Source organism: Manis javanica, chromosome 8 (genome assembly GCF_040802235.1).
Source record: "Manis javanica isolate MJ-LG chromosome 8, MJ_LKY, whole genome shotgun sequence".
Lineage (NCBI taxonomy): Eukaryota > Metazoa > Chordata > Mammalia > Pholidota > Manidae > Manis > Manis javanica.
The window spans coordinates 124,087,237-124,103,166 of NC_133163.1; the positions used below are offsets into that span (position 1 = coordinate 124,087,237).

Here is a 15,930-nt window from a genome sequence, read left to right on the forward strand (position 1 = left end):
TACCTGTCTCTGGCTAACCAGTCATCTTCCGGGCCATACAGGGAAATGTAAAGTTGGTAAGTGAGAGAGAAGCCTTATTGTTTGAAAAGGTTAGTTTTTTTACTTCTTTGCAGATTTATGCCCTGTGGCTTCTATGCCCAACATTTGTCTTGAGATATCTGTATCACTTGGAACAATTGTGATACAAGGTAAATTCGATATGAGGCACGAATTCTATTTAGGGGTTGTAATTAGGAAGGAAGAAGAAAAGCTATAGAAATAGCAGATGAAATAAAACATGGAAGGATTGATTATTTCTTTGACATATCTTCTTGTAGAGTAACTTAAGCATGTATAGGTTTTAAACTACTAATTAAATTGCGCACACACATTAACATAATAGGAATACAGTTACATAACCAAAGCATACCTATAATTACCAGCCATCTCCAGTGAATCCAAGAAAACCAGTTAGGCACCCTAGGCATTTGTGAAAACTTATCTATGATATGGTGGATATTGTCCAACTGAACTTGAACAGTCTGAGAGAAATCAGAGAAATTAAAACAACCCATTTTTGGGGACTGTTCACATCCCATATGTTCTTGTAACAGTAAATAGTCTGTCATCGTGAGATTTTGGAGTGCTACAATTTGCACTTCTCCTAATTCTTGGTTGAGTTCCAGCAGTGTAGATCCAGTCAAATTTGTTGTTTTACTGTATGCACAGGCCAGCTTAGATATCTCCTTCTTCATTCCCATGGCAAGTCCAGGAACCGGGGGGATGAATGCAGCTACACCTGTAGCAGCATGTGGATCTTTGTTGGAGTTTTTTGATGATCATCTTCTGGCATGAGTCTTCCAGAGAGTGCTGATGTTGGAAGTTCTTTTTCATATCGTATCTTAGTTCTTTTTCAGGGTAGCCAAATTAGGCTTTGATCCTCTGTAAAAAGATGACTTTTAAATGAAAATACAGAGTTTAAGTTTTATGAACATACTTTTTAGTGTTGCTCTTTAATTGAAATTTTCCATTAAACTGAATAATGAGAGCTTCTGTGTTATTCTTGTTCCCAAACAGTATGTCATATCATATTAAACTAGTTAAATATTAGGCTAGAGTAAATTTATAAATGTATTTACCTGAAATTGCTTTTAGTATGTTACTCTATATATATTGATATACAGATTGGTATACAGATAGGTATATTGATATACAGATAGGCGTACTTAAAAATTTTAATTACTGAATATATATTAACATTTTTAACTGAAATATTTCATGTATTAATGCAGTCATTTGTCTCTGTAGGGCCTCACCAGGCACAGTGGCTGCTCCCCGTTTGCCTCCCACCGGTGTCAGTTGGGCTGACAAGGTAAAGGCTCGTCATACAGGTTCTACTGCCTCTTCGAATGTAGCTCCCACCCAGTCTTGCCCACCGGTGGCAGTGCAGAAGACTTCCTGCAAAAATGGCAAGTGACTTTTGAATCAACCTTTTTATGTAGTAAACAGGTGGATGTATATGGGCTATTTATTTTATTTCAAATTGGTGATAATAGCATTGTATAGTTACCTTTTTGTTGCATTTGTTTGATATTAGCTTGCTTTAGTGAAAATGATAAAATAATCTTAAAAATTCTGTGAAAGTTTATGGAAATAATTCTCATCTCGTGTTGCCTTGTATAAACTTAAAGGAGAATTATTTCTTTTGTCAGTTCACTTATAAGATCCCTTATAACTCTTTTGACTTGAAGTAAGGGAAAAATAAACTGCTCCATCCTCTAGGCAATACACTTTTTAAGTAGCATGTCACTACTTCATTTCAGTAATATTTAAATATTATTTTGGCACTAAAATATTCTGTTTATCTTTGTTCATACATCTGTTTTCTATACCGTCAGAATAATTAACAAGCAGAAATAAATAGAATGGGCTATTATTCTGAGGACTCACGTGGAATTTATCCCTTAAAGTATTTCCTTCCTGAAATGTTTTTGTATAGGAATCCAGAATCGATTTTTTATATATTTATAGAGGATTGGATTTTAGAATGATAGCAAGTAATAAGAGATTTGTATTGTCAGTAATGAGCAACTTGAGAGTACTGCTGTTTTTTTCAATGAAAGATCATTTGGAGTTTATTGGTTCAGAAAGAAATGTTTTCTTGCACATAACTAAGTCATTCCCACCTTTATATTATGGATACGTGTAGTTTTTCCACTTTTTTCTCAGTAAATTATGTTGACTTATGTCAAATAATATTCCTTACTTTTACACAGTGTATTACCATTGGTTTCTCTGTATAGATTAAGTAGTAGAAAATTGAGAGTAGGCATGAGTTCTTTCTCTGACAAAAATGTAGAAAAATGTGGAATCATAAAGTTTAGTTTCTGTATCTTAAAATAGTCTTAAATGTGTCAAATTTGCAAAAATCAAAATTGCAAAAAACCGTAAATGAATCATGCTTCTGAACTTACCATGGTTTTTTTTTTAAGCAGTACTCTCAGACATTATGAGTATGACCCATCTGAGATGGAGTGATAAACCTTGATTAGAAGTAGGCTTAAAAATACCATTGTTTTTATCAGAAATTTTCACTAAATAAATTCAGTGGGAACCTAGAAAGAAAAACCCTTGTTAATATATCAAGAAATTTTGTTTTTGATCATTTTGGTCTCCACTTCAGTGGTTGTGATTATACATAGTAAATTATGGGGTAAATTTTGGTGTAATTTGTAGTAACAGTAGCTATAGTACTGAAGTTTGTAATTATATGCTCTGACTCAAACAGTCCCATGGAAATAACATGGTTAATGTTTGAAGAGGATAAGTCCTTTACTTTTTATTTATTTTTATTTGTTTTTGTATCAGTAATACACTTACATGAACAACATTGTGGCTGCTATACTACCTTCCGCATGCCCCCCCACTGTTATGTGTGCTAATCATAATGTTCCTTTTTCCCCTTATCCCTCCCTTCCCACCCATTCCCCCCAGGCCCATTCCCTTTGGTAACTGTTAGTCCATTTTTACGTTCTGTGATTCTGCTGCTGTTTTGTTCTTTCAGTTTTTTTCTTTGTTCTTATACTCCACAGATGAGTGAAATCATTGATACTTGTCTTTTTCCGCCTGTCTTATTTCATTGAACATAATACCCTCTATCCCCATCCATGCTTTTGCAAATGGTAGGATATGTTTTCTTCTTATGGCTGAATAATATTCCATTGTGTGTATGTACCACATCTTCCTTATCCATTCATCTACTGATGGACACTTAGGTCGATCCCATTTCTTGGCTAGTGTAAATAGTGCTGTGATAAACGTAGGTGTGCATATGTCTTTTTCAAACTGGGCTGCTGTATTGTTAGGGTAAATTCCTAGGAGTGGAATTCCTGGGTCAAATGGTATTTCTATTTTGAGTTTTTTTGAGGAACCTCCATACTGCTTTCACAATGGTTGAACTAATTTACATTCCTACCAGCAGTGTAGGAGGGTTTCCCTTTCTCCACAACCTCACCAACATTTGTTGTTTTTTGTCTTTTGCATGCTGGCCATCCTTACTCGTGTGAGGTGATATCTCATTGTGGTTTTAATTGGCATTTCTCTGATGACTAGCGATGTGGAGCATCTTTTCATGTGTCTGTTGGACATCTGAAATTCTTCTTTGGAGAAGTGTCTGTTCAGCTCCTCTGCCCATTTTTTAATTGGGTTATTTGCTTTTTGTTTGTTGAGGTACATGGGCTCTTTGTATATTTTGGATGTCAACCTTTTGTCGGATATGTCATTTATGAATATTTTGTCCTATACTGCAGGATGCCTTTTTGTTCTACTGATGGTGTCGTTTGCTGCATAGTTTGATATGGTCCCACTTGTTCATTTTTGCTTTTGTTTCCCTTTCCCATGGAGATGTGTTCATGAAGAAGTTGCTCAGTTTAAATTCAAGAGAGTTTTGCCTATATTTTCTTCTAAGAGTTTTATGATTACATGACTTTCATTCAGGTCTTTGATCCATTTCGAGTTTACTTTTGTGTATGGGGTTAGACAGTGATCCAGTTTCATTCTCTTGCATGTAGGTGTCTAGTTTTGCGAACCCCAGCTGTTGAAGAGGCTGTCATTTCCCCATTGTATATCCATGGCTCCTTTATTGTATATTAATTGACCATATATGTTTGGGTTAATATCTGGACACTCTGTTCTCTTCCACTTGTCTGTGGCTCTGTTCTTGTGCCAGTACGAAATTGTCTTGATTACTGTGGCTTTGTAGTAGAGCTTGAAGTTGGGAAGTGAGATTCCCCCCCCACGTTATTCTTCTTTCTCAGGATTGCTTTGTCTATTTGGGGTCTTTTGTGGTTCCATATGAATTTTAGAACTATTTGTTGCAGTTCTTTGAAGAATGCTGTCAGTATTTTGATAGGAATTGCATTGAATCTGTAGATTGCTTTGGGCAGGATGGCCATTTTGACAATATTAATTCTTCCTACCCAAGAGCATGGGATAAATTTCCATTTATTAGAATTGTCTTTAATTTCTCTTAGGAGCATCTTGTAGTTTTCAGGATATAGGTCTTTCACTTCCTTGGCTAGGTTTATTCCTAGGTATTTTATTCTTTTTGATGTAATTGTGAATAGAATTGTTTTCCTGATTTCTGTTTATGCTAGTTCATTGTTAGTGTTTAGGAATGCAACAGATTTCTGTGTATTTATTTTGTATCCTGCAACTTTGCTGAATTCAGAGATTCTAGTGGTTTTGGAGTGGATTCTTTAGGGTTTTTTATGTTCAATATCATGTCATCTGCAAAGAGTGACAGTTTGACTTCTTCCTTACCAATCTGGGTGCATTTTATTTCTTTGTGTTGTCTGTTTGCTGTGCCTAGGACCTCCAGAACTGTGCTGTATAAAAGCAGGAAGAGTGAGCATACTTGTTCCCAATCTTAGAGGAAAATCTTACTGCTTCTCACTGTTCAGTATGATGTTGGCTGTGGGTTTGTCATATATGGCCTTTATTATGTTGAGGTACTTGCCCTCTATACCCATTTTGTTGAAAGTTTTTATCATGAATGGATGTTGAATTTTGTCAAATGCTTTTTCAGCATCTATGGAGATTATCATGTGGGTTTTTTTCCTTTTATTTTGGTGTATGATGGATAAAGGATGGATTTGATGGAATTTTAAATGTCGTACCATCCTTGCATCCCTGGGACGAATCCCACTTTATCATGGTGTATGATCCTCTTGATGTGTTTTTGAATTTGGTTTGCTAATATTTTGCTGAGTATTTTTACATCTATGTTCATCAGGGATATTGGTCTGTAGTTTTCTTTTTTGGTGCTGTCTGCCTTGTTTTGGTATTAAAGTGATGCTAGCTTCATACAATGTGTTTGGGAGTATTTCCTGCTTTTCTATTTTTTTGGAATACTTTAAGGAGAATGGGTATTACGTCTTCTCTATATGTCTGATAAAATTTTGCAGTGAATCCATCTGGTTCAGATACTTTGTTCTTGGGTAGTTTTTTGTTTATTGATTCAATTTCGTTGCTCTGGTAATTGGTCTGTTTAGATTTTCTGTTTCTTCCTGGGTCAGTCTTGGAAGTTTGTATTTTTCTAGAAAGTTGTCCACTTTTTCTAGTTTATCCAGTGTGTTAGCATATAGATTTTCATAGTATTCTTTAATAATTCTTTGTTTTTCTGTGGGGTCCTTCATGATTTTTCCTTTCTCATTTCTGATTCTGTTTATGTGTGTAGATTCTTTTTTTTTTCTTAATGTTTCTGGCTAGGGGTTTAACTATTTTGTGTATTTTCTCCAACAGCTCTTCATTTCATTGATTTTTTTTCTATTGTTTTATTCTTTATTTTATTTATTTCTGCTCTGATCTTTATTATGTCCATCCTTCTGCTGACTTTGGACTTCATTCGTTTTTCTTTTTCCAATTTCAATAATTGTGAATTTAGACTATTCATTTGGGATTGTTATTCCTTCTTTAAATATTCCTGGTTTGGTATATACTCTCCTCTTAGAACTGCCTTCGGTGTTTCCTATAGAAATTGGGGCTTTGTGCTGTTGTCATTTGTCTCTATGTATTGCTTGATCTCTGTTTTTATTTGGTCATTGATCCATTGATTATTTAGGAACATGTTGTTAAACCTCCATGTGTTTTTGAGCCTTTTTGTTTTTTCTGCACAATTCATTTCTGGTTTTACACCCTTGTGGTCTGGGAAGTTGGTTGTTACAATTTCAGTCTTTTTGAATTTACTGAGGCCCTTTTTGTGTCCTAGTATGTCGTCTATTCTGGAAAATCTTCCACGTGCATTTGAAAGGAATGTGCATCCTTCACCTTTTGAGTGAAGAGTTCTGTAGATATCTGTTAGGTCCATCTATTCTAATGTATTGTTCTGTACCTCTGTCTCCTTAGTTATTTTCTGTCTAGTTGATCTGTTCTTTGGAGTGAGTGAAGTGTTGAAGTCTCCTATAATAAATGCCTTACATTCTTTTTCCCCTTTTAATTCTGTTAGTATTTGTTTCACATATGTAGGTGCTCCTTTGTTGTGTGCTTATGTATTTATAATGGTTATATCCTTTTGTTGGATTGACCCCTTTATCATTATGTAATGTCCTTCTTTGTCTTTTGTTACTTTCTTTGTTTTAAAGTCTATTTTGTCTGATACAAGTACTGCAACACCTGCTTTTTTTCCCTATTAGTTGCTTGAAATATCTTTTTCCATCTCTTTACTTTCAGTCTGTGTATGTCTTTGGGTTAGAGGTGAGTCTCTTGTAGGCACCATTTAGTTTGGTCTTGTTTTTTTATCCATTCAGTGACTCTATGTCTTTTGATTGGTGCATTCAGACCATTTACATTTAGGGTTATTGTCGATAGGTGTGTACTTATTTCCGTTGCGGTCTGTATATTTGTGGTTATCGAAGATTCAAGGGTAAGTTCCTTACTATCTAAGAGTCTAACTTAACTCACTCATTATGCAGTTTGAAACACAATCTTAAGGTTCTTTTTTTTCCCCTTCTTTTTCTTTCTCCTCCATTCTTTGTATGTTAGGTGTCATATTCTGTACTCTTTGTCTACCCCTTTTTATTTCCTCTGGTGACAGCTGTTTCCTAAGGGGACTCTTCCATCTGTAGCAGTCCCTCCAACATACACTGTAGAGATGGTTTGTGGGAGGTAAATTCTCTCAGCTTTTGCTTATCTGGCAATTGTTTAATCCCTCCTTCAAATTTAAATGAGAATCTTGCTGGATAAAGTAATCTTGGTTCCAGGCCCTTCTGCTTCATTGCATTAAATACACCATACCACTCCCTTCTGTCCTGTAAAGTTTCTGCTGAGAAGTCTCATGGTAGCCTTATGGGTTTTTCTTTGTGTGTGATCTTATTTCTCTGGTTGCTTTTAATAGTGTGTCCTTAACATCAGTCTTTGCCATTTTAGTTAGTATATATCTTGGTGTTTTCCCCCCTGGATCCCTGGTCTTGGGAGATCTGTGCACCTCCTTTACCTAAGAGACTATCTCCTTCCCCAGATTGGTGAAGTTTTCAGCAATTACTTCCTCAAACACACTTTCTGTCTCTTTTCCTCTCTTTTCTTCTGACATCCTTTTAATGTGAATATTGTTCCATTAGGATTGGTCACACAGTTCTCTCAGTAGTCTTTCATTCTTAGAGATACTTTTTTCTCGTTGTCCCTCAGCTTCTTTGTGTTCCTCTTCCCTAATTTCTATTTCATTCATCATCTCCTCCACTGTATTTAATCTCCTGTTAATACTCTCCATTGTGTTCTTCAATGGTTGGATCTCTGACTTAAAATTTGTTCCTGAGTTCTTTAATATTTTTCTGTATGTCCCTGAGCATGTTGATGACTTTTATTTTGAAATCTCTTTCAGGTAGATTCATGAGGTCATTTTCATTTGAACCTTTCTCAGGTGTATTCATATTTTTGCTTTGAACCAGGTTCCTTTGTTGTTTCATAATTTGTCTGTGATGCCCTCTAGTGCCCAGAAGCTCTGCTCTGTGGAGGTGCTCAGTCTCTGGAGCAATGTCGGGGATCGCAGGGCAGCGGTGTTGGTACTTGGGGGGAGGAAGGCGGTGCTTCCTGCTTCCCGGCTGCTGTGCTGGTTTCCACTGCCAGAACCATTGGGCCAAACACAGGTGCAAGCCTCTGTGCTTTGTGTTTGTAGCTGCTGTAGGCGGGGCTTCCCTCTGGCTGTCCTTCTGCCATGGCAGGTGTTGCTGGTTTGTGAGTGTGAGCCAGGTGCAGGCTATCCGGGAGGAAGACACAGCAGGCTGTGTATCAGGTGGGGGTCCTTGGAGCTGTGTAGCCAGCCAGGGGGATGGAATGGCTGAAGATCGTTTAAGCTCCCAACCTGCTGGGCAGAGTGCACCCAGACAATTTTGTCTGCCTGTCCTTTCTCCTGAGTAACAAGCTCTATGCAATCCTTGCCCCATTAGCGGTCCTCTTGCTTTTAGGAAGTCTCTCAGACTGCCCGCCCAGATTAGCCTGATATGAATGCCTGTTTTCCACAAGCAGCTGGAATCTCCATGTCTTCATGTATTCTGCCGGTCTTAGCTCTCCAACCCCACTAATCACCAGAGCACCATGCAGTATATGTTCATGCTCCCAGATCAGATCTTCAGGGCTGGGTGTTCTGCAGTCCCAGGCCTCCACTCCCTTCCCGCTCTGTTTCTCTTCCTCCTGCCCGTTATCTGTGGTAGTTGAAGGGCTTTGGCCCCCCGGGTCACAGCTTTGCTAAGTTACCTGTTCCGTGAAGTCTGTCCTTTTTTCTAGGTGTATGCAGTCTCCTGCAGCCTTCTTTCCTGTTGCTCTTTCAGTATTAGTTGTATTGAATTATGTTTTCTTATTATATGTGGTTTTAGGAGGTGGTCTGTCTCACCTCTCATGCTGCTATCTTTAATCCAATCCCCTAAGTGGCTGAGTGTTCAGCTTTGTTATATAAAAACAGATAGTCATATCTAATATTTGAATAACATGGGTTTATATAGAAAGAAAGAAAAAGAAAGGAGGAAATCATGGAAGAGATAATTAAAGGAAATTTCCTTTAACAGAAAAATTGAAGTTTCTAGACCTAAAGCTCCCATTAAGTGCTCACCACAACAGTTGAAAAATAGAATGGCACCAAAACCTGTTGGGAATTTATGAATACTACAGATGTTGAGAGGCTCTAAAAGATAAGAAGATAATCAGTTTGTATTCAAATGGTCAGGAATCAGAATGCTGTCTGCTTTTGCCAAACTATCACTAGAAGCCACAAAAAACTGAGTAATGTCTTCAAAATTCTGAAGGTAAATAATTTCTAAAAATTTACAATTGTAAAAATTGTATGTCCAGCCAAATTATCCATTACATGTGAGAGTAAATTAAAGATATTTTCAAACATGCATGGTCTCAAAATTTTTTTTACCTCCATGGACACCATCACTTCTGGAGGGAACAAGCACAGAAGGGCGGCAATGCCAATAATTCTGTGGTGCTGGTCCTAGGATGATAGCCGTGTAGCAGGCCTGGAGAGCAAGCAGTCCAGATTTTTGATTGCTACAGTGCTCTGGAGGAGAGGAACCCAGGAAGATAAATGACTTTTTGAAACATCTGGTGTGTTTCCACATATATTTAAAGTTTAGAAGAATAGGGGTTGAATTAATTCTAAGTGCAATAGAAAATACCGAGCCTAAATTACAGAGAGAAAAGAGATAAGGAAATGCAGAGAAGAACCTAAGAGGCACACCTGGAGTCTGTGAGTGGATGGAGAGAATGGTGCAAAGGAGCATTTGAAGGAACAATCACTGAGAATTTCCCTAAACTGTGCAAAGACATCAAGTCTCAGATTTAAGAAGTACTATAAACTCTGGGGAAGAAAAATGCAAAACAAATCATCTATATGCAGTATAATAAAAATACTAAAAGTGAACAAAAGAAAATCTATACAAGTAGAACTAAAAAACAATAGTGGGATATTTTAACATAACTCTCTTCAACAAGTGATAGTGTAAGTGGACAAAAATCCTGATTAGTGAAGTTGACATAATTGACATGTCTATCAAATAATGCTTACTGTTTTCCATTCTTTTTTCTTTTGATGTTTCAGTCTGGGATCTTTTTACTGATACTTCTTCTAGTCTATTGATCTTCTGTTTTGTATGTCTCATCCATAAATTCTTGAGTATTTTAGTAATAGCTATTTTAACAAGTCTATCTGAAAAGTAAAATTTCTGAACCACCTGTGGGTTTGTTACTTTTAAAAGATTTTTGGGGGTTTTCAGTTATTTGACTTTTTTTAGTATACCTCATAATATTTAATTGAATGTTAATATGTTGTATTAAAAATTTCACAGTTGCTTTCTAAGAAATATTTTTTGTCTTCTGGCAAGAAGATGGAGCATAAGCAGATCACCTTAATTCAGTCAGGATTTGATTTGAGGTTTATCAAAGTTGTGTTTTAGTTTTGTTTTTATTTCTTTTGTGGTCTCAACTGAAAACTGGGGGTGTTTGCCAAGGCTGCTACATTCCTGAATTCCAACTTTTGTTTCCTCAGCAGTATACAGTTTCTACAGTATCTACATAGCTCATTAGCATCCCAGCTGCTGCTTTCTGCTGGGTGTCTTGGAGTCTTGCCCTGTATATGCAAAGCTTAGCAGTTGTCATATTTCTTGAGGGAACATTAAATATAGATTTTTTGGCTCACTTACGTGCCATTCCCCACTTACCATAGTTTTTGCCCCAGAAATCCCAGTTGCTTTAGACTCGTTCAACTCCAATATCTGTTTTCGCCAGAACAGGGCTTCTGGTTTCTGCTAGGACTCGCTTCCTTTCCCCTGTGAATTTGAAATGTCTTCAGGGAAAATTCTAGAGTGTATGTGGATTTCATGTTGTTGTCCTTTCTGTTCTCAGGAGTTGTATTTCCTCAAATCTTGCCTATATTGGTTGCTTTCCAATTCCTTTAAAAAGTCCATTTATATGTTTTGTCTAGCTTTTATAGTAAGGTTTGACATGAAGAGGGCTAATTTTTTAACAGGCTACTTTGTCATTATTGTGACTGTAAGTCTAGATACGTACTCAAGGACACACGGAATATTTATCAAAATTGACACATGCTGAGCTATTAAACATGTTTCAGCAAATTTCATGTAATTAAACTAATTCTGTCTCTCTGAACATAGTAGAATTAGGTTAGAAACCAATTACAAAGAGAGAGCCATACAATTCTCAAATATTTGAGTTTTGAAATTCATTTCTGAATAATCCATGAATCAGAGAAGAAATCAACAAAAATTACAAAATGTGAACTGACTGAAAGTGAACATTTAAAGTCTTGTGAGATTAAGGTAGAGCTATGCTTTGAGGAAAACTTATATCCTCAACTGTACATACTAGAAAAGAAGAAAACCTAAAGTCTTCACTCTTTGTCCATCTCAAAAAATTAGAAAAGAACACATTAAACCCAAGGGAAATGAAGGAGAAGACATAGGTAAGAATAGAGAAAATTAATAAAGCCTAAAGGTAATTCAAATAGACTAATAAAATTAACAGACCTCTAGTAATACTGATCAAGAAAATGAAGAGACAAGTTGTAATACTTGGAATGAAATAAGCATTGGCAGAGCTCTCACACATACTAAAAAGATAATAGGTTATTATGAACAATATCATATACTAAATTTATGAACTTAGAAGAAATTGATCAGTCCCTTCAAAAAACACAGTATAATAAAACTTGCATAGCAAGAATTAAAGCTTGAGAAATTTTTAAGTATTAAAAATAATGTGGGTCTATATTAAATTCTTTCACAAAGAAAATCCTGATCAGGATGGCTTTGCCTGTGAATTCTTCCAAACATTTAAAGTAAAAATAGCATCAGTCTTGTGGAAATTCTTCCTGAGAGTAAACAAGAGCTTGTTTTATGATGCCAGCATAGCCTTAGTATCAAAACCTAACAGGCGTATTATAACAAAACAATGTTTTTTCTTGAATATTGTTGTAAAGATCCTAAACAAAGTATTAGTGAATTAAATACAGTGATAGATAAAAATGATACCAAATCACTGACAGGCTGGGATTATTCAAGTACTTTTCAGTTATTGTTTGTATGGACTTGAATTTAGTGTGACTTTATTAATAACATTTGTAAAATTTAAAAAATTGTACAATTTCTGGAGTGTAAAAACTATAATATGAAGTATAACTTTGAGTTTTTTGCACATCTAAGATTATTCTAGGTATTTAGAAGCTTTCTAATTGCATGATTTGCTGTTCTCAACAAATATTCATTATAGGAACAACTTTCAATGTTGTTTTTTTTTACTAAAGGTTCATTAAATATGTAGTTTGTCCATTACTAATTTCTTAGTTTCTGAGAGACTATGTTATAGATTCTATTTGACATACTCCTCTTTTGACTTGTTTCAGTTATTTCATTTTTTTTATTACATGATTGTGTTTGTGTTGGCTATCTTGTTGGTTAATAGATTAGGTTCAAGTTTTAAGCAGTATTTCTTTCTACAAGAAAGCTTTCAAAGAAGGACATTTTTCTTTCCTTTAAAAAGTAAAGTAATCATAGTGCTCCTAAGAGAGCCAATTAAGTTAATTGGAAACAAATCTTTCATTAAACCTAATTTCATACATAATTTAGTTGGTTTTCTTTTGGTATGTGGTTTTTATAAGGTTGATTTTATAATTTTTATATATGTATTTAAATGATAAAGCAGAAATATATAACATTGTATACTAAGTTTTTAAAAAGTTAATCAGGGATAACTTGATTGAACATGGACTGTATAGTATATGATTTAAGGTATATTTTTATTAATTTTGTTGGGTACCATAATGATAGTGTTATATTAAAAAAAATTCCTATATGTAACACATACTGAATATTTACAGGAGAAATGATATTATGTCTAGGATTTCCTTTAAAATATTTCTGAAAATACAATTGGGCAGGGGAATAGTATAGATGAAATAACAGTGGGAAAATGTTGATAATTATTGAAGTTGGGTGATTGGAATATAGGGTTCATAATACAATTTTCTCTGTATTGTGCACTTGAAAATGCTCATAAAAAGTAAAAAACGAAACAAAACCCGACACAGGACATATTTAAACATGATTTCCCTTTAGAAATTTCAAAGTCCAGACATTTGAAAATAAAAGATTACAGGTCTGTGTAATCTTTAAAATACAACATACAATATATTAATGTAGTCACTGTATCTTTAGAAATAGGAAAATGCATTAATATGCCGTGTTGTAAGAAAGAGCATTTTGTAAGTATTTTTTTTTTACTTGAAATAATATTCCTTATCTTTAGTGAGTCACATGGATGGTATGATCTGAGATAATCTTAAGAAATATATTTTCAGAGTAACATTAGATTTTCAGTTTTTCAGAAATAAGCTTCAGAAAGTAGCTTACTTTTTCCTATTAATTTTTGTAACATCTTTGTTGAGGTACAGTCCATATTCCATATAGCTCACTCATTTGAAGTATACATTTCATCTATTTTTAGTATATTCACAGATATGTACAACCATAAGAACTATCAGTTCTAGGACATTTTCATCACCTCAAAAAGAAATCTCTTGGCAAAGGTATTTTTGGATCTGACACCAAAAGCAAAGGCAGAAAAGGCAAAAAGCAAGTGGGACTACATCAGAGTAAAAAACTTCTGCACAGCAAAGGAAACCATCAACAAAATGAAAAGGTGGCCTACAAAATAGGAGAAAATATTTGCAAATCATATATCTGATTAGTGGTTAATAGACAAAATACATAAAGAACTCATATAACTCAATAGCAAAAAACAATCATTTCAGTTATAAAATGGGCAGAGGAATTGAGTAGATGTTTTCCCAAAGAAAATACCCAAATGGCTACAGGTACATGAAAAGGTGTTCCACATTGCTAATCATCACTGAATGCAAGTCAAAACCACAGTGAAATACTACCTCACACAGAGCAGAATGGCTAGTATCAAAAAGACAAGAAATAACAAGTGTTGGCAAGAATGTGGAGAAAAGGGCACCCTCATGCACTGTTAGTGGGAATATAAATTGGTGCAGCCACTATGGAAAACAGTATGGAGGCTCTTCACTAGAACTCCCATATAATCTAGCAGTCCCATCTATGGGTATATATACAAAGGAAACTAAATCACTCTCAAAGAGATAGCTGCACTGCCATGTTCACTACAGCATTACTTGTAATAGCCAAGACATGGAAACAACCTGTGCCCATTGATGGATGAATGGATAAAGAAGACATGCACAAGGAAAATTATGCAGCCATAAAAAAGGAAATCTTGCCACTTGTGACAATATGGATGGACCTTGAGGGCATTATGCTAAGTTAAATAAGTCAGAGGAAGACAAATACCATATGATTTCACTTATATATGGAATCTAGAAAAACTAACTCAGAAATGGAGAACAGATTTGTGGTTGCCACAGGTTGAGGAGATGAGGCCTGAAAATGGGTAAAGGTGATTAAAAGGTATAAACTTTCAGTTGTAAGATAATTTCTGCACATATAATATACAGCATAGTGACTATAGTTAACAGTAATGTGTATTGCATATTTGAAATTTTCTAAGAGTAAATCTTAAAAGTTTTCATCATAAGAAAATAATTTAACTGAGAAGATGCTGGATGGTAACTTATTTTGGTAACATTTGGTGTGCATACATATATTATGTGTGCATATAGACACACATATACACATATAAAACATTATGTTGTTCACCTTAAACTAATACAGGGTTATATGTCAACTATATTTTAATAAAACTGGAATGGAAAAAAATAACAAATTTCGTACCCTTTATTTAACATCCTTGTAGACACACATTTCTGTCCACCTCTTGTTGGCATGTAGTATTATTACTATATTTTATTTAAGCCATTCTGATATGTAGGTATGTAGTGATAACCTCGTGGTTTTCATTTGCACTTCTCTAATGGCTACTGATATTGAACATCTTTTATGTGCCTGTTGAGTTTTGAGAGTTCTTATATTCTAGATAATAGTCCTTTGTTGGGTATTTCCTTCCAGTGTGTTTATCTTTTCATTCTCTTCACATGAGCATGTTGCAGAGGAGAAACTTTCAGTTTTGATGAGGTCCATGGAAGTCTTCTTTTTATGGATCATGCTTTTGATGTCAAGTCTAAGAACTCATTGTCTAGCCGTAGGTTCAAAAGATTTTCTCTTGTGTTTTCTGAAGGTTTTATAGTGTTATGTCTTACATTTAATTCTCTGATCCATTTGAGGTAAGTGTGAGTTTTGGATGGAGGGTCACTTTTTTGCCACCACAATTTGTTGAAAATTCTCTTTTGAAATTTTGTCAAAAATCAGTTGGGCTATTTTTGTGTATCTATTCTTGGGTTTTGTATTTTATTCATTGATCTATGTATCTGTTCTTCACATAAGCTACACTGTCTTTATCACTCTTGCTATGTGGTAAGCCTTAACAATGGGTAGAGTGATCGCTTCCACTTTATTTTTCTCATTAAAAATTGTATTTAGCTATTTTAGGTCTTGTATGTTTCTATATAAATTTAGAATAAGCTTCTCTCTGTTGAAAAAAATGTTGCTAGGATTTTGGTAGAAATTGACATTTTAACTATGCTGAATTTTCCAATCTCTGCACATGGTCTCTCCATGTATTTTATTTCTTTCATCAGCCTTTTGTAATTTTTAGGAAACATTCTATACCTTTTTTGTTAGTCCTGTTACTAAACATTTCATTTCCTTACTGCAATTATAAGCAGTTCTTACTTTCAGTTCATTGTTAGTATATAGAAATGCAATGGTTTTTTTGCCTTGACTTGTATTCTGCAACTTCACTGATTTCCTGTAATAATTCTTGGAGTTTTTAAAGTATATTCCTTGGGATTTTCTGTGTAGATAACCATGTCATCTGAAAACAGACAGTTTTATTTCTTCCTTTCCT

General features: G+C 34.9%; 1 protein-coding gene across 6 annotated transcripts in view; it reads left to right on the top strand.

Annotated features, from left to right (window-relative positions):
- Positions 1 to 15,930, top strand: part of SCAPER (S-phase cyclin A associated protein in the ER) — a 539,256-nt gene that overhangs the window by 100,144 nt on the left and 423,182 nt on the right. For all 6 annotated transcript variants that reach the window (XM_073212228.1, XM_073212229.1, XM_073212230.1 and 3 more), the window contains exon 8: positions 1,288 to 1,448. In XM_073212228.1, coding sequence (XP_073068329.1) covers positions 1,288 to 1,448 — 161 coding nt within the window. The remainder of the gene's footprint in view (positions 1 to 1,287; positions 1,449 to 15,930) is intronic.